The 24,690-nt window shown below is 39.9% G+C and overlaps 1 protein-coding gene across 4 annotated transcripts in view; it reads right to left on the bottom strand.

The window, feature by feature from the left end:
- MEIS1 (Meis homeobox 1) overlaps positions 1-24,690 on the bottom strand; it is a 165,444-nt gene that overhangs the window by 68,113 nt on the left and 72,641 nt on the right. For all 4 annotated transcript variants that reach the window (XM_055540490.1, XM_055540491.1, XM_055540488.1 and 1 more), the window contains exon 8: positions 16,157-16,302. In XM_055540490.1, coding sequence (XP_055396465.1) covers positions 16,157-16,302 — 146 coding nt within the window. The remainder of the gene's footprint in view (positions 1-16,156; positions 16,303-24,690) is intronic.

Below are 24,690 nucleotides of genomic sequence, written 5' to 3'. Positions count from 1 at the left end.
CTACGAATGTTTCTATTTATGAGATGCCCAGTTTACCTCCAAGATATTTTCCACCATCCATTTCTTCTCCGCCCCCCACCCCCCGCCCCTGCCTTTTAAGCTGTGCCACTTGACTTGCAGGATCTTACTTCCTTGATAAGGGATTGAATCGAACCCAGGCCACCAGAGTGAAAGCACCAAGATCTAACCCCTGGACCACCAGGGAATTCCCCACCATCCATTCTTTACACTCTCACAACCAAAACCTTCCCAACTGACTGCTGTAACTGTCTCCAAACTGTCCTCCTCACTCTGGTTGTTTTTGCAAACTGCACCACCAACTAGATCTATGCTCTTTCCAAAGAGTGTAAAAAGCTCCCAGGTGTACACAGTGCATTGCACACAGTAGACACTCAAAATGTATTTGTACTCAAAAAAAAAAAATTGAATGGCCCAATTTATATTGTTATTCAAAAAGAAGGGTAGTTGCGGCCTGAACTTCAGTCATCATGATGGGGAAAAATAAAAAGCAGATTTGAAAGGTCCTTCTTCCACTGTGCATGAGATTAGGTCACTCCGTTGTGGAAAACATCCCAGCCATCTCTCCGCACAAACCAAACAATTTTAGGTATTTTTCAGATAAGAGCCCTGACTTCATCCTGCTGCCACATAATCCTTTCCCCCTCCCTGCCACCACACACATGTGAGCAGCACAGGTGTCAGAGCCATGGAGAGTCTAAACTAAAGGCAGCATGGCACCCATGCAGGGTGATGCCACAGAACAGCTGTGATGGCTTTTGAGTGTGGCAAAGGCATGGCCCTGATGACGTCACGAGGACTTCTGCCTCAGTTCTCACCAGACCTAGTCAATGTTTCAAGAGCAAAAACAAACCACTATTTTAAGTCTCAAGGTCTGGAAGGAGCGACACCCAACAGGTTGACAATTAAGGCACTGAATTTTTCTCCAGTTTCTACTTTATCCTACACAAAGACCTCTGGTAGATCTTCAGGCTTTTCCAGCCCACTTCGTTCCATTAAATGTTCCATCTGTGAAGTGGGGGTATAATGATTAATTGTAGCATCACATGCAAAGTACTCAATAATCATTTCAAATCAAGCAGTATACTTGCTTACAGCTGGATTTTTCAAAATTCAAATATACACTATTTCATACATGTTAATTTGGCCTTTTTTCCTTGAAAATTCACCCCACTCAATCACTCTCTTGCACACTGATGAATGTTACTGAGTGCTCACAGTTTCTGGTCCAAAACGAACTCTTTCAGGGAGTAAGTCCAGGGTGCCTGTCGTCTTGGTAATTGATGATGTTTTCACTTCAAGGTGTGGACCCGAGACCCACAGGGCTCAATGGGGGGAGTAAATGAATCGACCTGACTACATCTCTTGCCCACCACTCCTGATATGCATAAACTCATTACTGCCAAATGTACTTCAACATTATCAAGAGGGGATGGCAATATACATTTTTGACAACGGCTAAAGCGATTTCCTTATTCTACTCTACATTCACAAATTAAAACACTTGCTTTGTCGTTACAATTCTTTGTGAGAATCTGGTCTTCCCTAGCTTCGCAATGAATTATAAATGCCTGCACCAAAACAAAGGATAATCCACGATGCCATCAAATGTATGCCTCTCTTCCTAATTTTGATTTCCAGGGCCCCTGGTTTCCATAAGAGGACACATGCAGGGGCACACACATACTGTATTTCAAATGGAGATTTTATGTAAGCTTATTTTTATAGTGATTCTGAGAGTAGCTGCTCTGCTTTTTATCTATGCAAACTGGAAATAAAGTAGGCACCCTGCCAGCTCCCTGACAGCAGGCCAGGCCCGGGCTGCCATGGGTGACTCGCACAATGACATCTAAGGGGTCCAGAAAAGAACCCTGACTAATGGCTTTTGGATTCCTTGTGACCTTTGATCCTCAATGACTTAGACCAAAATAAACGACCTAATTTCAAGAAACTACATCCAGCCTGTGAACTCTAATGAGTGAGAGAATTTACCCACTAAGCAATGATTAATAGGTATGTGCTATTTATAATAATCTTTAGATCTTAGCCCAACTAGAGAGAATATACTTTTTGGATGCTCCTTCTTCCCTTGTATGTTATTTATTGCCTTTCTGGTGTTGCTTTTAATATTTTTTCTTGGTATTTAATTTTTGGCAGTTTAATATGTGTCTCGGCGTGTTCCTCGTTGGGTTTATCCTATATGGGACTCTCTGTGCTTCCTGGACTTGGGTGACTGTTTCTTTGGATGCTCACTTTTTAAAACAAATTCATCATCCAGGATGCTGTGAAATTTGAGAGTGCCCATGGCAGACAAAGTACACCGGGCAGCGGAAATACAAAAGGATTTCCTGAAGCAGATTGAAGTTGGTGAGTAGGACTAGGAACAAAAGCATTTCTCCCTCAAATGAACATATTGTTTCTGTAGTTGGTGATTCTGTTACTTCCTCGCTGACAAAGCCAACCAGATCTGTGTGTACTAAGTCGCTTCGGTCGTGTCTGACTCTTTGCAACCCTATGGACCGCAGCGCGCCAGGGTCCTCTGTCCATGGGATCCTCCAGGCAAGAATACTGGAGTGGGTTTCCATTTCCTTCTCCAGGGGATCTTCCCTACCCAGGGATGGAACCAGCTTCTCCTGCATCTCCTGCGCTGGGGGGCAGACCCTTTACCATAAGCGCCACCTGGGAAGCCCATGCCAGATCTGGAGTGCTAAAGTAAGAATCTGAAAGCCAGCACAGCAATGCACATGCTGCCCTCTCCCTGTGGTAACTCCCATCCCTGCCTACTGTCACCAGAGCACTGACGCCAAGTATGGGCAAGGAGTAAGAATCTGCAACATCCAACCTTCAGAACCACCATTTCACCCATCCTATCACACAAGTGTGCTGTCAACAAGTCCCAAAGAAAAATACAGTCTATCTGCAGAGTCTCTGATCTATCAGGAATTTTCAGCCAATGAAAACACTGTGATACTCATTTAGGGCATGAATTTACCCCATATGATACTATAATGATGGATAACATGTCACACATTTGTGCAAACCCATAGAATATACAACACCAAGAGTGAACGCTGATGGAAACTTTGGGTGATACTGATGTGTCAGTGTAGGTTCATCATCTGTAAGAAATGTACCACTCTGGTCGGGGGGCCCTGCTAATGGGAGACGCCCATATGTGGTGGTGGTGGGGAGGTCTATGGGAAACCTAGGTCATTTTCCCTCAGTTTTGTTATGAACTCAAAAATGTTCTAAAACATAAAGTCTATCTTTTAAAACCTCTTTGATAATTAAAAGAAAGGTCTTGTACATTGAGAAAGAACTGAAAGTTAGCAGAGGAAAAAGAAAACACTTTAGTCCAATAGATGTGATAAAAATAATACATTGTTTCAAGATCAGAGGGGGAAAAAATCAAAGATGGAGAAAAACAATCATCTTTCCACTTAAAAATCTGTTATCTTGCTCATGTTCCTTAGATCCTTGCTATGAACAGTCTGTTCTGCAGTCCAATAGCAGCAGGGAGCTTATTAAAAATGCAGATTCTCAGGCCCCATCCCTCTGAGAATCTCCATGCAAAAAGGGATCCCCAGATAACTGGAATGCACATGAAAGTTTAAGAAGCATTGCTTTGAAGAAGCAAAGGAATCTTCAATTCCGAAGTAATTTCCATTTCCCAGTTTTTTAGATGGTAGACTTTGTGAAGTTACTATTTACACCTCAGTTTAACCTCCAAATGTATACATTGTTAAATTTCCAGATTTAGGGGAATGTTATAGTTACATATACTATATTGTATGAAGATTAAAAATCAGGAAATTATCTTCCATTTAGAAACCTAAATGATTATGCTACTTCTCGCCATCATTCCAACCTAGCAATGTTTCCAAGAACTTGGTTCATCACAGTATCACCCTTAAAAAGTGCAATGCCTTTTTTTTAAGATTTTTTTTTCATGTGGACCATTGTTAAAGTCTTTTATTGAATTTGTTATCATATTACTTCTGTTTTATGTTTTGGTCACAAGGCATGTGAGATCTTAGCACCCCAACCAGGGATCAAACCCACACCCTCTGAATTGGAAGGTGAAGTCCTAACCACTGGACCACCAGGGAAACCCCACAATATCACCTTTAAATACCGATTTTCAGAACCCAGATGCAGGCTGGCCCAGGGCTGCTTTGTCAAGGGCAGAGAAGGAAGGAATGATTGTCTGAATTCACTCAGCACAAGAAGATAAACAGGACACTGCAAGCCAAAACAGCTTTCTTTCTCCACAGCAAAAGGTACCTTCTCCTTGAATGACCAACATAACGAGTTCAACCCTCCATTTTGTTTTGGTTTGGAAATTAGCTTTGGTTCCTGAAGCCAGTACTCATGTACATTTTTTCTTCCTGTCTCTAGTAATCAACAATCCAACTCTGGGGGAGTATTTCCACCATTTCTCTTGACGTTGGTAATGGGAGCAATGGATGGGGGAATGCACATTCTGTGATGCTACCAGAAGGATGACCTTCTCATTCTCAGAGGTCAATACCTACCACTAAGAACATTAGGACAGCCCTGAAATTCCACATGCTGTGAGAGTCAACCTATGTGACATGTGATCCATGTTGGTACAAATGTAAAATATAGCATTAGAGCCCTGGAGATTAACTGAGTTCTAATGCCACATTTCCGTGGTTTCTTACAGATTTTTTTCCCCAAAGGCTCTGAGCATCTACCCCTTAATTAAATCTAATTTGGTTTCCACATAGAGTGTTATGGAGCATATTCACTTCACGAGACATGGAAGCTTGATATACATCATCTTTACCTTTCAACTACAGCCTTATGAAGATGTTTCCGCGTGGGAACATTCAAAACTGATTTATGGTGCTATTGCAACAACTAATCTTCCAGTATAAATGTATCACGTAAGAACAACTTCACTGAAACGTATAAATTCCATATATACTTAAAAATATTATTGTCTGTAATGTAATATAGCGGAATGTTTCGAAGCCTATATAACCTTGCATGCAGAAGCAGTTTTTCAGGCATTAATACTTAAATGGGTCATAGACACCACATCTGTCATTCTGTCCCGAAGTCTATGAGGCAAAACCAAGACTATGCTGGCCTATTGATTTTTCTAGCATTTGCTTTAATTTACTTAACCATTGAGAAATCCATCAGTACATAAAGGGCAACTGTCCATTACTGCCTCATTTGCAGACATTCCTTCCCCTCGTTTTTGGTAAATATTTCCCTTAAATTGCTATGTGTTTACAGTGTAAAAACGAATTAGGGAAGTGCTCACACCTGTTTCTGTTCAGTAACTGCTGCACTGAGGTATATGTAACGGGCTTAAAGATAGAATAAATATCTAGACATTATTACATCTGTGTGCAAAGGGTGGTAAATTAGATCCTAATTACATTAACAGGGATTCTGCCTCCCAGCTTAAATTTTACATGAGCACTCTGCAAAAATCCAAAAGCTCTGCTGTGGTTTCTTTATGAGCTGGTGATTACAGCTACTTCCTATGCGGTCACTAAATATTCTGTTTACAAATAAATGAAGAAGCTTTGAGCCAACTTGCCAGGGTAATAATCTATTTTTTTTCCCTCTCCCTCCCTCTTTGCAACAAACCCTCGCCACATATGCATGGCAACAATCAGGAGCCCTGGCTTCATCTAATTACTCCATCACATAATTTCACAAATTGCCTTGTCACTGGGGAGCCAAGTGCAAAACACGCTCACAGTGGGATTTCAGGCAGCAGCTTTCATTTACTACTCATTCCTTGTTAAATTAAACACAAAAACACCAGTTGTGTGAAAGAAGTCAAAAAGAATGCCTGCAAACGAGCCAGACAAGTATATCTTCTATTTACCATTTCACCAAATACATCGATGGCAACAGGCATTGTAAACAGGAGGCTCCTCTTGGCTGGCCCACTCCTATTTCGATCTAGTTGTTACACTAGACCAGAACCAAAAGGTCAAGAGCAAACAGGCTTCTCCAGAAAAGGCTTCATCCTGTATCAACAGGAAACCTGGGTATATGGTTAAAAAAAAAAAGTGATAGACTCAAGCCCTTCTATTCTTCACCTGCTCTACTCTATGAAATGCCTGGCCATGATCCTCCCATGAGAAAGTGTATCTGTATCAGATGAATGATGTTAAGCCTTTTGAAGGTATAAACGGTATCCCGTATTTTCATTCTGGCTAGAAAGAAGAACTCAATTCCACTAATCTTTAAAAAAGTTCTCCAATGGAAAGATCATCAATCAAGTTCATATCGGATTAGATGTTTTCCTTTTAAGTATTAATGCCTTGCATGTTTCTGAAACACATCAAGATAAACACTCACCCATCTCACTACGGATGTGGGTGGAAAGAAAAGTATGTACGGTGGGTGACATGACTAGAGGGAGTGAACCTGAGGTTACACCCCTGGAAGCTGACATTTTTATGTCAACAACTAAACACAGCCACTGGTAATTAAAGGTATTTCTCTGCAGCTCAGGAGCCAGCAGGGTCAGGTACCATTTTACATCACAAACCAGTCCTTTATGCATGTAGATTTGCCAGCATTATCTGCACAGGGAGAAGGAGACATTAGCAGCAGCTGTCTCTCTGCTTTTACACTGAAAATTCTATTCATACAGACAGGTGGAGTAATTTAAAAGCCAATGTGGTGCAATTTGGATGTGACTAATGTCACTGCCTACTAAAATGCCACCATTACCACTGTTTATGGAAACATTACTAAAATTACATTTTATTCATAAGAATTTTAGGATTCTGGTTATTACTGGCTTTAAAATGATCAGACCTCAGTGTCATACCCCAGAGCGGTGGCTTAATTCTCCAGGGTTTAGCAGCCTTCTTTGCTGAGAAACGACAGTTGGATTGTAGTTTCAAGAGTAATCGGGGCTGCATAAGCAGTTTCCTCTATCTCCATAAAGCAAATTAAAGACATAGCTCTTTGGCGTCCTGAACATGTGACAGGCAAAAAAAAAAAAAAAATCTTCAAGGAGCTAAATTTGTGTTCAAAGGTGTACCTAGGATTTGCAGGAAGAAAAATTTCTCACTTCCAAATCACTATCACTCATTGTTAGTCACAGACAGGGCTAGAGATTTACCTACTTCCATAAGGAAGAAAGGACAGTTATATAAAGTCTAAAATTCAAACAATGTATAAATGATTACAATTGCATAAAGCATCAATAGCAGCTATGCCTTTTTTAAGCACAGATATATCTGGAAAAAAGAATCCAGATAGGAGAGGACCATCCTTGACACTCAGTTACCAATAACCATTGGGTTGTACTAAGAAGTTTTATGCCAAACATTTTGGCCCACATTTTTATTTAAAAAATACTAATCAGCTAGCTCATGAAGTGAGATTATTATTATAACTATGAACTCCCAACGATGTGATCTGATTTGCTCTGTTTGGGAGGAAATAGGATTTTTAAAAAAGCACATTCAAGATAAGAGATCCTAGATCCCCAGCTCTGCCAGTTCCTAGCTTTTGATCTTGAGAAAATTCATTAACTTCTCTCACCTTCATTTTTGTCATCCTGCCTACTTTGTAGGATTAAGAGTACAGTGTATATGAAAAGATTAAATTACAAAGTACCACTGGGACTTCCCTGGCAATCCAATGGTTAAGACTCCATGCTTCCAATGCAAGGGGCACAGATTTCATCCCTGGTTGGGAAACTGGGGTATCACATGGCCCATGGTGGGGCCAACATTTTTTTAAAAATAAAGATAATAGGAGGTTCCCAGTGGCTGAATTGTAAAGAATCCACCTGCTAACACAGGAGACACGGGTTTGATCCCTGATCCAGAAAGATCCCACATGCTGTGGAGCAACTAAGCCCATGCACCACAACTGTTGAGCCTGCGCTGGGATCCACAAGAGAAGTCGCTACAATGAGAAGCCCATACAGGGCAACTAGAGAGTGACCCCCACTCACCACAACTAGACAAAACCCTCGCAGCAACGAAGACCCAGCACAGCCAAAACCAAATAAATAATTTAAAATTATTTTTAATTTAATAAGTTTTAAAAAAACATAAAGCACCACAGAAACACAAATTATAATTTTATTTAACCTTTTGATCAATTTTTTCCTTTAGCTATTAACAAGACAGAATGATCCAGTGTCAAAAGAGCCAAGCAATCAATAGATGGTTGTTTAAAAATTCGGTAACAAGTAAAAAAACAAGTAACATTATGCAGGCAGGAGATAATTTCATTTCTTTTCAAGAATGACATCAAGCCATTTTTGTGGAGTTCCTCCTCCAAGAAGTTTGAAAACTGACTTTTCTTTAAATAAGAGATAGGAATTATTCTTAAACTTCTATCAACTGCAATAGAAATTTTCTCCACTCATTGATCTGTCTTAGGATGAGCGTTCCGATTAACAGACTACATCTCGTGGCCTCTGGATGTCCCAAGAACTTCCTAGGACACCGAATTCTCAGAGGTCATTCCTGTCACGGGAGAGTGCTCTGCGGGGCTGCTAGCAACAAAGTTAATGTGAAACCAGACAAACACTGATGGCAGAGTATTAGGAACTGAAAAGCAAATTTACCCAAAAGGTTAAGTTCATATATCTATTGCCTCATTTTTTTTTCTGGAGTGATAATACCAGAAGGACATTCAAATGCAAGCAAGTTATTTAAATCAAACCAAAGTTCTCTATTTCCCAATATTTTGAATAATCCATTATAAAACCAAGTAACTTATGTCTCATTTGAATATGAACCAACTTAAGGTGTTTGCATTTATAACATTAAGTTATGTGAGGCCTATCTTTTCTTTGGAGTGTCCGAAGACAGAGCAATACTTCTTGTATTGGGAGACACACTTCCTGGGCTATCAGTTGCTGAGTGAAGGCATTTTGCAATAGCAAGAAAACACAAAAACTAAAAGGTTTTTGAAATGTTAGACAATTTCCTGGCATCATGCTTTTAGCTGCTCCTTTGCTCTTGGAGGCTGTCTATAGGCCCACCAAGAAATGGATGCTTTATCTGAATGTCTGTGGGCTCTCTCCTGCTCCTACACACTGAGCCAAGCATCCAATCCATTGAGAAAAGCCACCTTTACCAGGCTCGGGACTTGCAAATGGAAGGAGCAGCAGTATTGAAACACGAGTACGCTTGTCTAGAGCAGTCATTTTAATGTGACTCTGCACAATCTCTATTGTTACTACCTTGGAACTTTAATAAAATGATTTTTGCTGTCTCATGTCATTTAGTAATCATAGCTCAGGTAAGCTTGGCCCATAACCCAGAGAATTTTGTGACCATTGCAAATGTGGTCTCCAGCCATTGCTTACCCTCTGGCATTGGCTTCCATCAGCAGAAACAGAAAAATGAGAAAAATCATTTTTTTTCCCTCAGGAAAAAATCCTCTAAATAGCTTGAACATAGCTATTTAGAGGATTAAAACAAGTAAAATGGATCAGTTGTCCACTAGTGCTGGTATGGATGGCAGGGGTTCAGAGTGCTTTGTCTGACAGAAAAACGCCCAAGCACATAGGGACACATATGTACACAGAATCATAATCACACTTCAGTAAGAAAGACTGAGATGTGCGGAGGATGCTTCAAGTTAAGTGAAATCTCCTAAATTCCATGACATAGAGATTTACTTCTACTGGCAAACAACCAACCAGTCAGACCAAACTAAAACACTGGAATCCTTTCTAAAACAAAACCATTAGATTTTCTCTCCATCAAACCTTCATTCTTTACACCAAAGTACTTTCACTAGGAATCTTAAACACTGAGAAAGTTAAAAGCCAAGTTTATATTACATAAAATTCCTAAGGGCTAGACTGAGTTAGTTTAGCAAATACACTCACACATAAGTAACGCTCCAATTTTAACTCCAAAGATAAATTGAGGAGGAGCTGTTGCACATTCATTGACTGAGTTTGGTATTTTGCCTTCAAAAATATATCATCACCAGGAGGAATCGGAAGACATGATATTGATGTATGTGTTGAAGTGTAAATGGCCAGCCAGTGTTCCAACAGTTACATGCATCAGAAACTGCCAACTTAAACTGTGCTTATATGAGCACTTCCATTTTGAACCTAATCCTTTATTTGATCAACCCAATTAAGAGTATATCAGAAAACCAAATTATAGCATATTTTTAACGTAGTCTTGGAAACAAATAAAAATTTTAGAATAATCTGACAAATTGCCATCAAGATACTACAAAAGTCCCTCACATAAGGTACCACATAAAGGCCCCAATCATCTGTGAAATGAATAAACCATTTGAGCACAAAAATCTCAATCACACCCTGAAATTCACAGAGCCCAGTCTGAGTTCATCTGCTTAGGGGTCCTATGTACCTGGATAAATGAGCAGTTTTCAAGTTGGACTTTTGTTTTCCCTTTTGATTGTTTTTCCCCATCCCTCTTCATCAACAGACTGGACTGTAATTCCCCCAGGTCAGAGGTGCATAACTAGGATGGGGAAGAAAGGCTGGGGCAGAGGCAAGGAGGTGTGCAAGAGGCTGGGAGGGAGCTCTGCCAGGTCACTAATGGCCTCTGGGGCAGCAACTTGGAGAACAGGCTGATGCTTCGCCTTTGATCTTCTAATTCACAATGATCATTAGTATTAACTCCGATTCTTCTGGGTGAAGAATTCCAGCTGTAGCCTTTTCAGTTTACCTGACCTAAGAAAATTCATCACCCATCCCATTAGGATTTCAATAACCAGCTAAGAAAAAGAAAAAAGCAGTTGCCCCAGAATCTAGAAACCACTCATCTCATTATTAAAATAGAGCTTATATGATGTATACTGCAGAAGAATGAAGACATTCCAACATCACCTCCAAGTAATTAAATAATCTATACTCCATTTTCCTCCTGAGACAAATGATTCCCAATTGGGAAAAAGATATTTAGGATCCTAGCTAACCAAATTGAAATACACAATCTCCAAAGTAGCAGAGATCTTTTAAATGGAAGATGGATTTGTCATCCAAGCCTGTGTTAGTTTCAGCAAAGCCAAGCTCTGACCATCATCATGACTAAAGCCTGGAAAGGTGAATGGTAACCACATAAAAGAAAAAAGTAAGAACTGTGAAGGTATTCTTCTTATGAATTTCAGAAAGCTCATTTTTGATATGGGACACAGGCACCTGAAAGAACAAAAATCTCACTTCTTAGTACTAGTTTTCAAGCATCTTAATTTAATAAGGTATCTGTGGATACCATATAATGAAAAAAAAAGGATAAAATTTAGCTGCCAGCCTCACAAGCCACCCTCCTTAGCTCAGGCACAGGAACACATAGGACTTAGTTTGGACCATCCTCCCCAAATTCTTTGCATTACCCTGATTAACATTTCAGACAAAAGTTCAAGAACATAGTCTTCCTGCCTCACTACCTTCTTAAGGCTAATGGTAGCTGAAGGATGCTAACTGGGAAGGCACAATAAGAATATTCACTGTTAAAACTGGCAAAGAATAGAGATGAGGGATAGGAAAAGAAATAGAAATGGGAGGACAGGAGCAAATTCCATCTGCTACCTAACCATGTACCTCCTTGTAGGCACGTCTCTCTGCCTTTTGACCTTCCACTCACCTTGATCAACAAAATGCATTATGGGATACCAATGAGAAGTACTTTTTCATTGTAACAATAATTCATAATGTTTATAGAGCAATTCTTCCAAAATTGCAAGCAGAGATATGACACTAAGATGGCTCCACCAGATCTTGTTACCAAAAGCAAAACCAATGAAACAACATCTGTCTCTTCTAGAGCATTCAATTCCCAATTCAATTCCATTTACTCCATCCTTAGAGTGGCGGACCCGCAGGGCACTTTTCATCTAATAGTGTTTCTATGGCAACGCAATTCTCAACCTGGAAGATTCTACAACCCCTCACTTTGGCTTTATCCACACTGAGAGGAAAGTCTTATAAATCAGAAACTGAGACATAAATTTTGCTACAGCAAAAACAAAAACAAAAAAATTCCAGGCTAAAAGTTGAAAGAAAGAAAACAAACTCAAACAGCAAAATGTGTATATAACTTATAAACGAAGTTTGTCTCTATAGTACCCAATGGAATCCTCAAGATCAGTGAAAAGATGGGGAATCCAAGAGAATGTGAATGAAAGTCAAATATGTCACCCCATGTCTGATTTCTTCACAGGTATGCATTTTGACAACTTCCACTTTCCCTAACTCTCAGGATTCCTAGGGCACACAATAGCTCCATACAGGAAAATATGTCACTGCATATTTTAAATAAATAAGAATAATATTAACTGCTTTTCTACTTAGATTTAAGATTGCAGTATTTTAGGTGTGCGTGTGTACAACATGCTAGGGTAGAAAAACAGCCTTGATTTTTTTTTTTTTACTTTAAACATTGTGTTTATTCCTTCTCCTCATTTTTACTAGCCCTTAGGCATGTATCTTTGTAATGCTATGTAGCAAGATAACCAGTAATATGCAAAACACATCCAGCTTAAACATTATGACATAGTAGGTTATATTTACAGTTGGAATAATACCCTTAAGGAAGGAAAAATATCTTGATACGGTATATGCCCCTGAACTGATCGTGACTATATAGTGACTCACAGCCAAATATTAAGTACTTTCTAATTGTTCGCAGTGACTTGTCTTCAGGCAAATGCAAGCATTTCTCTAATACATACTTTCATTTTCTTTCGAATTCTACTCATTATCTAAATAATGTTACTCTTTTCAATTCCAGGCAATATTTTTCTTTTTTTTTAGGAGACCTCTAGTTATCAAAACTGGCTAACTGGAAATTCACATCACTGAAATTTCCTTTTACCCCATAAGCAACAAAGTTTAAAACCTGTTTCCTTTTTCTTTTATTGTCTTCATAATACACAAGTATGTCCAGTTTAGCTTGCTAGAGACTGTGAGTCCAAGAATGAAGTTTTAGTTCTCTCCTTGGAGTAGTAAAATGTGCTACTGATTAAATCTACCTGCAGCCAACTCAGAAAGGCACATTTTTCTTATGCAGCTGGGGTGCAAATCCAGAAAGTTTTTTTTTTTTTTTTTAATTCAGGGCTTTTCTACTCCCCTAACAAACAAATGCTGAAAGCCCTTTCAAAGGCAGATTTTTTTTTAAACTGAATACACTCAATGAAAAGATTGACCCATTTATTTTAAAAAGAAAAAAAAAAAACAACTGTAATTTGCTTTCCAAAAGGTGTGTGAGGTTTTATAATATACTTTTTGGTATTTAAAAGATTAGTTTTTACAATTTGCTAATAAACTGCAATTGCTATTGTTTTAATTAGCCAGAGTTTCAATTGCTCTTTTATATTTAGCAAGACTTCAGAAAGAATCTCCTGGTTACGTTGCATTAATCATATAGAAGAATGTGATCCTCTAAAATTTGTACACAGTCTTTCAATTGAATCGTGCCTCCCTAAAAGTCTTTCCGACTCAGAAATAAATTTGCTAAAGAATTAACACTAAGATAACAGTAGTTACTTACATTTGGACAAATAATAATAAAACTCTCTTTATAAGTTTTTTCATAGCACTTATTATAATCAGCTCTTGACTATAAATGTTACCTCAACAGTTTGTGCATTCCTTCCAGTATAAGGAGACAAGGAGAAGGCTATTCCTTGTAACTGGAGATCTATCTAGTTTAGCAATTGGAGAAGAGGAATGGAGGGGGATCTTTCTCATTGGGCTAAGGAAAGAGGGAGAAAATGTAAATATTTCTTCTCAGTTTTCTTTTTTAGATGATATGACGAGAGTTTTTACTTTTTAGAGACCATTATCATTACCAATATATTGTACGAGTAGATGGCAGTGGAGAGGGGAAGGAGGGTGGAAACGTCCAATGGAAGCCAGGAGACAATGTCTATACACATTCCTAGAATGCCAGGCAGACTAGAACAAATGGGTTTCCCTCTTTGGGGTAGTGGTACAGGCCAGCACCGACCCCGGCCTGAAGGAAGTTAGCTGGACCTCCACAAAATCAGACAGTTCATGAATAATTTCTATTGCAACTGCCCCAATAATATATGGACCACAAAGAGCATTGCAATGTAGGTAAAGTTATGCTGGCTATTTAAAAAGTGTTGTGTGTTTTTTTTAAATAACATAGCTCTTGGCAAGGTTCTTCACAAGGATATGACCTAGAAAACCAGGAAATCTGGTGGATGAATAAAAGAACTTGCTTCTCTCTCTCCTGATTCTGTCTGAACCAATATTTGATTATATTTTATTCAGGGGCACCTCAGCTTCAAGGGAAGCTAAAACACCTTTGCAGATTGAAATAGAGGCTAATAAAGTCTATCTGTTTTTTCTGTTAGTATACAAAATAGAAAGAGTTTGGCTGTGACTTCAGGATCAACCTGATTTTGTCCTCTCTCCCCACTCATCCAGAGGTCAGTGGGTTAGCTCTAGCGGTGAAACATCAACATGGCTGCATCAGCACTTTTGCCCAATTGTCACTTCTTATCTCCTGCTGACTTTAGATGCCAGACTATTTTTCATGCTATGCCCTCTAGACCCTAGTCCTTCCCTCCCCGCTTTGGTGGTGGTCGGTAATCCTAACCAGCAAACTTTCAAAAGGCAGGTCTCAAACCATCCACATAAATGCAACAAGTGTCAGGCAAGTAATGGCACCCAAATCAGGTTTTAGGTCAACCTAATATTATGTTAAAATCAGCTAAACCATCTACATCTTCAACTCACTACCAGTATTATTCTCAAAGCTGATTCCAAAACTTTCAGCATAGTCTAGTTACTGTTTGGAATCATACAGGGAAGAAGAAAAGGAAAGAAACTATTTTTTAGTTAGTCCTGCTGCTCTCAGTTTTTATTTATTTTAGGGATGCTGTACAATTGGGATTAATTTATAGCCTCGAGTGTTATTGAAGGCACATTCTCTATCCAGAGGAGCCGAACCAGCATGGCCTCCCACATCCCCTATTTGTCTCCCTATATCAGTATAAGTCACTGAAGAACATGGGTTTGAAAGTGGGCAAGGATGTGAGGGTCAACAGGTCTGGACTCATTAGTGACAATGGAGAATTAACTTTGATACTGAAGAAAAACAAATGACTTTAAGAAAGGCAAACTAACCTAAAAATAGTCACAAAAGGTCTGCTCCTAATATTAAAAAAAAAAAAAAAAGATTTTTAACATTTATTCATTTTAGGCTAGTCTGTACTATGACTTGCCTAAATTTCACCCTTTGTCTGTACTGTTGAAAATCCTCCAGGTCAACAACTTTTTGATTTTCAACATATTACTTCATCCATAAATTTTCATGTTATCTTCTTCCTTACATGTCCTTAAATAAGTATGCACTTCCAAAAACATCCACCAAAATATTATAAGTGTTTTCAACATGAAATCCATTCACAACAATAACCAAACAAAACAAACCCCTCAGTAGCATAAAGCCCCAAATCTCCAGTTTCTCACATCTCCAGGAGAATTCCTGCAGTGAAAACAGCAATACTCACACAGACAATATAAACTGTTAACTCGGCTTGAAAAGTCACAAGGGACTACACAGGAAGGGCTGACTCTATATTGCTGTTTTCCTTTACAGTTCTAAATACAGGGACAACTTTCACTGTGCAGCTCTGACTCGGATGAACATTTTGTAATGGCAGCCAGTGCATTCAAACCACTTAAAAGCAAATTATGTGAGCATCCTGCCATTGCAACAAGATTTAAATTTCTGCAGACCAGTCATCATAAAGGTCCACTGTAAAGCATTGGAAGAAATTAAGTCCTTCTCTTTGGGGTTTGTCTGACTTTGTTCTTAGTGGGATCTGGTTCCTGGTACTTAAGAGTCACGCTGAGAAAAGCAACATCATTAACATACATACTTCAAATTACAAGTGCTCATGATCTCCTAAATCTTATAATGTACAAAAGTGAGCAAAATTGAAATAGCAAATTTCAAATAAAACTCCTCATTTGGGGTATGGATCTAGGAAGCAAGTGCTAACACTTTTGTAAGAACTGTGGGCACACAGTGATTTATGAAATATTCCAAGTCCAGAGGGATCATTCTTCCCCATTTTTTTTCTATCAAAACTGGTTCATTGTCCATATTTAGTTTACATATGTCATTTAGAATCCACTTACTGTTAGATGCTGGAACAGCCACGCCCTCATGATATTTGTGGCTACTTTGGGAAAGATGCCACGCTTTTTGTGACGCTTTTTGTCCTTATCTGGATCATCATCGTCACCTGTGCTGGGGGAAGCTACACTGTTGTCCAAGCCATCACCTGCAAACATAGTGAATCAAATTTTGACTGATGCTACCTTGACATGCTTTATTCAAATAGAATGCCTTTGGATATAAACAAAACCAAAAGAGCAATATCAGTGATTCATAGTTTATTTGGTACTGTTTTCTTTTTTTTTTTATCAAGACAGAAAGAACAAGGCCTAGGCTCAAAAGTAGTCAGGTCTAAGGAACTTCTTCCAAGGAACAGTGGGAAAGGTTAAAGGGAATGGAGGGGAATACCCAATCTCCTTAGTAGCTTTGTTGCTATGATAACTGTTCACATGTGGATAGTGGAGACATGTTAAGTGTAACTTCTACTGGGGAGTTAAATATGGTGGAAGCCATGAGTAGGGGTGCTGTCCCTGCCTGAGTATCCAAATCCCACATAAAGTCATTGATGTCAACTTGTGAGAAGATACATTTACGATATCAACTATTTCCGCAAGTGATCTATCTTAAGACTAAAGTAGGCCGTGGAAATGTAGGTAATCCATCATATAAGCAGTTTGACATAGGAATGCTTCAAATAGAATATAATTTTTCTTGTCATAGAAAGAGAGCCTCAAGTATAATAAGGGAAAGACTCTTGAAATCATTTTATTGGAAAACAATGACTATTGAAATCAACTAAGTGATGTTAAATTAACAGTCCATTGGGACTGTATTCCTCTAATAATCCAGGCAGTTTCTGAAATTTCTTCTAGATTTAAATTTTTCTCACTGAAAAGTCACATAATCCTGCACACTGGATCCTATTTTTCTGTTGATTTTTGTCACATGTAAGTTGTTTCTTCTAGATAATTTTTGGGGTCTGTGACACAAAATCAAAAATGTAGTGTTCCTTTTAAAATGGCATACTGAATAAGAAAAAAAAAAGGTGAACTTTCAGCCTATATAATACCACTGTCCAAAAAACAAGGCAAAAGGTACAAATGGAAAGTAAACACTTGAAGTTTAGGCACAAAAGTTAAAAAGGAAAACGACAGTGGACGGAAGTTACTACCCTAAAAAAAAAAGTAGCTTAGCTTTTGTCAGACTAGTACCCCAGCTTTCTCGGTGGAAGCTACTGGCTTTTAGAGAGGGACAGGTTGATCTCGGCCCAGAAAGAAGAGCTAGAGAGACAAGGCTTAGCAACAAGCTAACACACTCCCTGTGTTCACCCATCCACATGGCCCAAAGAACTCTGGCAAATCCATACAGTGAAACTAGCCTCAGACTCCTTCATATTGCTTCATGAATTTCTGTCTTCTTAGCTTCTTTTATCTAAATTCTACACACAAAAAGAATTTTTTGTTTAAAAAAAAAAATTCTACTGAAGTATAGTTGATTTACAATGTTGTATTTAATTTCTGCTATACAGCAAAGTGACTCAGTTACACACATATATATTTTTCATGTTTTTTTCCCATATCGTTTATCACAGGATATTAAATAATTCCCTATTTTGATTTAAGCTATTTCAGGCAAATCTAAAGTAGTTAGCCTGTCATTAATTTGTTGCTCTTAACAGAGCTCCCTCAGGAAACTCTCCCCATCCCTCCAAAAAAGAAAACTGTCCCCCAAATTACCTTGACTGAGTTGACGTTTAAAAACTTTGTTGGGTGAGTAACAGACTGATTTTAACACTTCTGCTAGGATTACAGCATATGCCACAAATACAAAACTTTCCTGTTGAATGTTTATCAATTTATTGTTGTTCAGTCGCCCCGTCGTGTCTGACTCTGCGACCCCACGGACTGCAGCATGCCAGGCCTCCCTGTCCCTCACCATTTTAGAAGTTTCCCCAAGTTCAAACATTTTAACTGATTTTATCAATTTAAAATCCATGATTTAATTTTATTCAAAGGTCTGTTGACAAAAATCATATATTCCGTGAAAAGTCCACAGAACTGTAGCCGTGTTCTCAGTGAAAAGGATCATAAAGACTCACAATGCCCAAGCCTTCATGGTAGAAATGAAGAAAGAACTTGTGAACCTTCTGGGTGACTCGCCCAAGGGGGATGGGCTGGTGGTCCAGGCAGGGCCAGGCACCCACATCCCTAAACCACGGCTCCTGCCACCTCACAGGATCCTGTATTTGCATAACCAAGTGTTTTATAAGGAGTCCCCTTGGATTTGCCTAATAAATTCTTTGAAAGTCCAATATTTAAAGAGGCTTTTTATTCAGAGAAGCAATTCACCATATAAAATAACAATTCATTAAAGAAACATGAGAAAAGAAAACAACTCAACAGCATTTAAAAATTCAATGGGCTAATCCACTTTCAATATGCAAAAGGTAACCAAGGAAAAGAAACATATTACTAGATCATCGATTAAAAAGCTTCTAACCTAAGGACACAGTTTTTCATCACCTCGCCATGACTGTTTTCCACCTTAAAAAAAAAAAAAAAATAGCCTTTCTCTATCTCAAAACCCCTTCAGATTAATTTAACAGGCAATGCCTAGTGCCTGCCTCGAAGAGAATTCATTGATAATTTATGGAAATATCTACTATAATCCAGAGGAGATGACTTTTTTCCAGCTTTGTGCATCAATAGATAATCAAGGCCTTAAAGCAGCCTTAGCTTCCCATTACCTCAGGCAAAAGAATTCCTGAAAGCGTGCCTTAAGGGCACCTGAATTATATACTCCATTAGGAGAGGAAGGCTTTCTGCATTCCATGGGTAACACTCACCAGAACCTTTCCTGTTTATTTCTGCTGTATGAAAGCAGAAGCATTAGGAACAGAATTTTTTAAGTGAAGACTTATGTAGATACAATGGAGAAACCTTTCAAGCAAGAGCCAGATCACCCCCTTCAGTCCCTGGCAGTGACCTCTCTCGAATAAAAGGTTTCTATTACATCATTAGCTCAAGCCAAAAACAGCCTTGGCTTAATGCTCAGTTTGTTCTTCCTACTGTTTTTAGGCAAATACAGCTACTTTACTCCCATCTGGGAGGGAAATTACACTGCTGGGTTGTAATCTAAGACAAGATTTTCATTGGAAGCAAATGCTTTCAATCCAGTGTAAATACTGGTGCATGTTCAGAAAAGCCTAAAACAATAAACCCCGCTCCTTCCTGACACAAGTTAGGGAAATGGAGAGGACGGGGAAGGAGGAGAGCATACTAAAACAGATGATTCTCAAAGCAAACGCTTTCATAGATCTTAATAAATTGTTTAACCTCTTCCACTTTCTAAAACTGGAAAATTGATCTCGGAACGTCTCCACCTCAGAGGAAAGTCTCAATGGTCAATTGTACCTTGCACATTTCCATCCACACTGCAATTTGATACAGTCACTTCTCTGTGGTCTCTGGAGGATTTATTTCCTTTTTTTATTTTTAAGATCACTAAACAAACTTGGAGGACCGCCGGCCGACCACACGGCAGCAGGCAGCGGCTCTGAACCACATTTGTAAAATGTCAGCAGTGACTTCATTCCCGGAGCTGACTTCTCCTGCCGCCAAATGAAGGCAAACTGAAAAGGTGGAAATAATCATAAAAATGATGCTAGTCCATAAACAAGCTTACAGCCTCATTAGGATAGCAGTAGGCTCCAGTGGGTGATTTATGCTCGTTTTGCTGATGCTATGAGGAAATGCCATAGGGCGACTTTAGCCAATTGCTAATGGGTTCTGACAGCTTCTTAGCAACTAGTGCAAGCAACGTTGTGGCGTTTGCTAGTGACAGAAACCGAAAATGTCATATTATCTGCCCATGTGTCATGAAGTCCGTGTGGCAATTAACTAGCAGGCCAGTGACTGAGGGGCCAGAGGCTCCTGAAAATGGCCTTTGGCAATGCAGAGGCAGCCCGTGGGCGCTGAGCCGCACACGCACATTCTAATGCAGAAAGCCACTTCCCGGCGACTTCCCTGGCTCTGATGAGACCGGGCCACTCAAAGCCCCCCTCGCCCCCTCACTGAAGTGCCACTCTGGGCTCCTCTCTCTTTGGGCACTGGCTCCGGCGCTATCAGAAGACTCCACCGCCATCTGCTTTGATCTGATCGTCTGCATGGCTCCTTAATTGGCACTACCTGGTCCTGTTCTTTTCGGATGCTGGATTCAAAGGTGCCAGCTCCTTTTCCTGCTCGCTCACAAATGAGTCTAAAAGGATTTCAGATCACTGAAGCAGACTCCTGGCCTGTCAGATGGCTAGGAGCAGAGGAACTCTGGGCGGCCACAAAACACTGCTTAAAAAACACCAGGCTTCTAACAAGCTGGGGAGGAATCCTGGCCGCACTTTTCAGGTTGCGAGCTCTCAAAACCATGCACTATATGTCAAACTGTCAAACCTTTCAGCGTGGGCCATTTGCCCTTTCAAATAATATTTAAGAATTGTTTTTACAAAATTTTATAGGCCATGGTCTAGTGAAAGAGGCCAACCAACAAAGAAAGGAATTTGTACTACAATTCGTCTACGGACAATTTCTTGTGAGACCTGGGCCCGTCCCAGCGGAGCAAGGCAGGTGACCTGTGACAGCTCCCAGGCTGTCAGAGAGCTCAGATTTCAAACACGCTCAACTCAAACATCCCTGGTCGCCTATTTAAGCATGCCCAGGCATTTAGACTGCGCTATCTCGTGCCTTTCAAGGCAGGATAAAGCGGCATTTATCGTATTCAGACCATTCAATGGGTCAGACTGACCGTGTCAGCGGGGGCTCTTTCCTTGGCAGGTCAAAGCCCGACTCCCATTTTTCTTCCCCTCCTAACTCCCTCTCTACCTCCAGGACTGCCAGTACCCCAAACCTATTCTGACGGAGGCAAAAACAAAATACCCAAAAGCGCTTGATATTTACATCACAAGGGCTGGGCACTTCCCGCGGCAGTGGGCCAGCAGGTAGAAATAAAGTGGGTTGTCAGTCAGAGGGTTCTTTATGTCATAGAGGCAAAACTCCTAATTAGGGAGATGAACTTTCAACTGCCAGGGCAAAAGAACGTGTAAGGTTGTGGACCCTCTTGTTTTGCTAGAAACCAAGCTGGAAACCACCCCTGCTTCAAAACCATATCACTGACAACTCTGTATTGAGACTTCATCTTTTCAGGCCACATTCTCTCCTTAACCTTTACTTTTCTCCTCCTTGGGTGTTTAGAGATAGAGTCTTTGTCCCCAGAATGTACCTAGACTCAAAAATCAAGGTCAATGATAACCACTATCTTTCAATACTGAGTCAATTCTATTGTGCCTTGAAAGTTGTGTGAATGATCAAAGTTTGCCTAGGACTGTACAGGTCATGTTGAGAGGTGGTTAAATTTTAGGGTTTCCTGGTTTCAAGGTTAAATATTAAGGGTTTCTGTTTTTTCTCTTGTCTGTTTTCTCATGTAGCACATCTTCTCGAAAGAATATGGCATTCAACTCTTAAATGGGGTGCAGGCACACTCCAGTCTTTCTAGTGGCCACTGGTGCAGACACCCCTATGCTGTGGGGAGGTCAGGTTTCCTTTGTAGTCGGGCTATCTGGGTGTGCCAGGTTGCTAGGAAAAATGTAAAACCTACCCCAAGCCCAGTTCTCCAGATCCTGACGTGTCTACTTAGCCAGAAGTCAGAGGGGATAATGTTTCTGTGTTATGTTAAGAGGATAAATGGCGAGAATTATAGACAAGCCTTTCTCAGGAACCAGCTAGAATACTTCAGAGGCTTTATGGAGGTGTTTTGTCTTCATTTAGAATGTGTAATAGCTATCAGAATGATTTTTCTAAAACACGTTTCTGATCGTATAACCCTGGCACTTAAAATCCTTCTGTGGCTGCCCTTTGCCTTCAGGATAAAGGTCACACTTTTTAGCCTGGCATAGAAGGCCTTTCGTGATCTCTCTCTGGGGTGTTTTTCCAGCCTGTCTTCCACCAGATCCCCACGGGCACTGCACTGGCCACCCTACCTCCAGCCCAGTCCTGACTCCACCTGGCCTTCTCAGGATCTCACCGTCCACAAGGCTCTCTCACATCCCTTTGTGTGCTAGTCCTATGCTAGTCCCTTTCCCTGTAGCATCCTTCCTGGCAAACTCCTTGGTGACCTTGTAGATTCGGCTCAACCACCATCTCCTCTAAGGAGTCTTTGCTGGACTCTAGTAATCTTTACTATTCCTCCACTCCAGTTCTGAGTGATTTTTCTTCTCCCCACATTCCTCTACCCAAACATACATCATACTCTACTAGGTCTTCTGATTTCCATATATGTTCCCTCAGTGTGACCACAGAATATGTGACCACAGGGACCTGGTCATACTCCTCACTAAAATTCTCTAATCCCAGAGCCACCCTAATATATAGGTCACAGCCTTGTCAATTGCTTATTAAATGAATGTGTGAATGCACATTTTTCACTGCATGGACAAAATCATAGTTTTAATTTCCAGCTGTTACAATTTTGTTTGAAACGCACCTAAATGAAATTCTTGAAAAATATTCACCAATGAAATGTAAGAAGACATTTAAAAAATGCATTCTCCAAAGCTGGGAAATTTCCTTACAATTTTTAAGCAATCTTGGACAAGAGATGAACTAAGAGTTGAAGTATCAGACCTCTTTATAATGTTTACTGTAACCTTTGAGAAATACATCTCTTCTCCCTGAAATTACAACTTAAAACTATTTACTTAACTAACATGCTTGCTGTTTTCTTCATTTTTCCTGAGTTCAGTATCAAAAAATAAAGCAAGAGCTATTTGCTTCCTTCTGCATTTCCCCTCAGTGAATTAATTATATCACCTCCCCTCCACCACCCTTGACAAATCTCCCAGTTTAACCCTAGCAAAGAATCTCAACTGTCCCTAAGCAGACAATTTGATCCTGAGCTCAGACTCCAGACTCACGCTTTACAGCTATGGTGCAAACACAAAACTGTGGTTTTCCCTTGGCTTAGCCAAGTCATGTGTCAGTCCTTCCCACAGCACTCCTCCACGCCTGCCTTAGCAATTCTTCAGCAACAGGTATCCAGGGACATTAATATCTGATACTGTTACAAATTGACATGTCACAGGATCCTAGGAGACATCAGAAAGGTTTTTGCAAGATAAATGAAAACATAATACACCCTCATAAGCCTTCTTCCACATTTTCAAAAGAAATTGAGTGAACTTCTTATATCTCCAAATCTACAGCCAGTAGACATATATAATAGTCTAAATCCAATGGTTAACTTCTACATTTAACTTTGATTAGGGTTCTGTTAACTCAGCTTCTCTTTTGTATCTCTTCTCATCCTTAGGTGTTGAAGGTTTCCTTGTTCTTAGTTCAAAGGGATTCTCAGTTGATCAAAGAAAAATAACAAAGGAAAGCAGACTCTCATATATTTTTATTTAACCACCACAGCTTTCCTGAAATTGTTGAGGTAGTTCCTTTGGGAACCAAGATGAGGTGTTGTTGGTACCTGCCCAACAACAGGCAGTGCTGAGTCCTAGAAGGGACTTTGCAAATGCCCAGTGGGACAGATATATCAATGGCACTGATCAACAAGTTGGAGGAAACGGGAGCAGAGGAGAAGATCAAGAGATCAAGAACAGCAAACTTTAAGTAAACATATTCTTGGCACTTATAAAAAGAAATATCTAGCTATGCTTTCTAAGGTTGGCTTCACAGAAATTCACTATGAGGCTTTTCCTTTCTAGTTGAATTTAGGCTTGTTAAACTATGACAGATATTTATTAATAGTTAACCACTGTGGAATGACCTCACAGTCTCACTCTGCCCTTTAGTGGACTCCTGATATCACAGAAACCCCAGGGAAGAGATGGAGAAGCTGAGCCTGGAAGCAGGAGCTCTCTCTATGAACCTACTGTCTCCTTTTTTAAAGAGTAAATGTAGCATTGAAAAATGAGCTCTGGATATATCCATCTTTTGTACAAGCTGTCACTCTTATCATTCATTCATTCATTTAACAAAAATGTACTGAATTCCTACTACGTCCCAAACATGAATGCCAACCCTTAGAGCTACAAATGGTGAACCAAACCAAAAGAGTCCTTGTTTTGATGTGCTTTCCAGTTAGAGGGCACAGATATTAAACAAAATAGTCACAGCAATAAGCGTACAACTGCACTCCATCAGAAAGAAATATAAATCCATGAGTGTGTGAAACAAAGGTGGGAGTGATCTGGAGCAGAAATCTCCAGAAGGTGAGAGAAAAGTCAACTCGGTAGTGGGCAGCCTGAAACAGCAGAGGGAAGGGAAATATTGCAGGTTGGAATTGCATGTACAGAGGCCCTACCTGTCTGGAGAAGGCATGAAGCAACCACAGTACCAGGACCTGGCAAAGCAAGAGGAGGTGAAGCTGGAGAGGAAAGAGGAGCAAGACCACACAGGGCCTTGGGGGATGTGGTCAGGATTTAGGTGCTCATCCCTAGGCTTCTAAGAGTTGTGACCTATAAAGGTATTTCTGTGGGGTCATCAGTATCTTCTCCATTGCA

This window comes from Bubalus kerabau, chromosome 11, assembly GCF_029407905.1.
Source record: "Bubalus kerabau isolate K-KA32 ecotype Philippines breed swamp buffalo chromosome 11, PCC_UOA_SB_1v2, whole genome shotgun sequence".
NCBI classification, from domain to species: Eukaryota; Metazoa; Chordata; class Mammalia; order Artiodactyla; family Bovidae; genus Bubalus; species Bubalus kerabau.
Note: the sequence above shows the minus strand (reverse complement) of the source record. Positions and strands in the feature narration are given on the sequence as shown.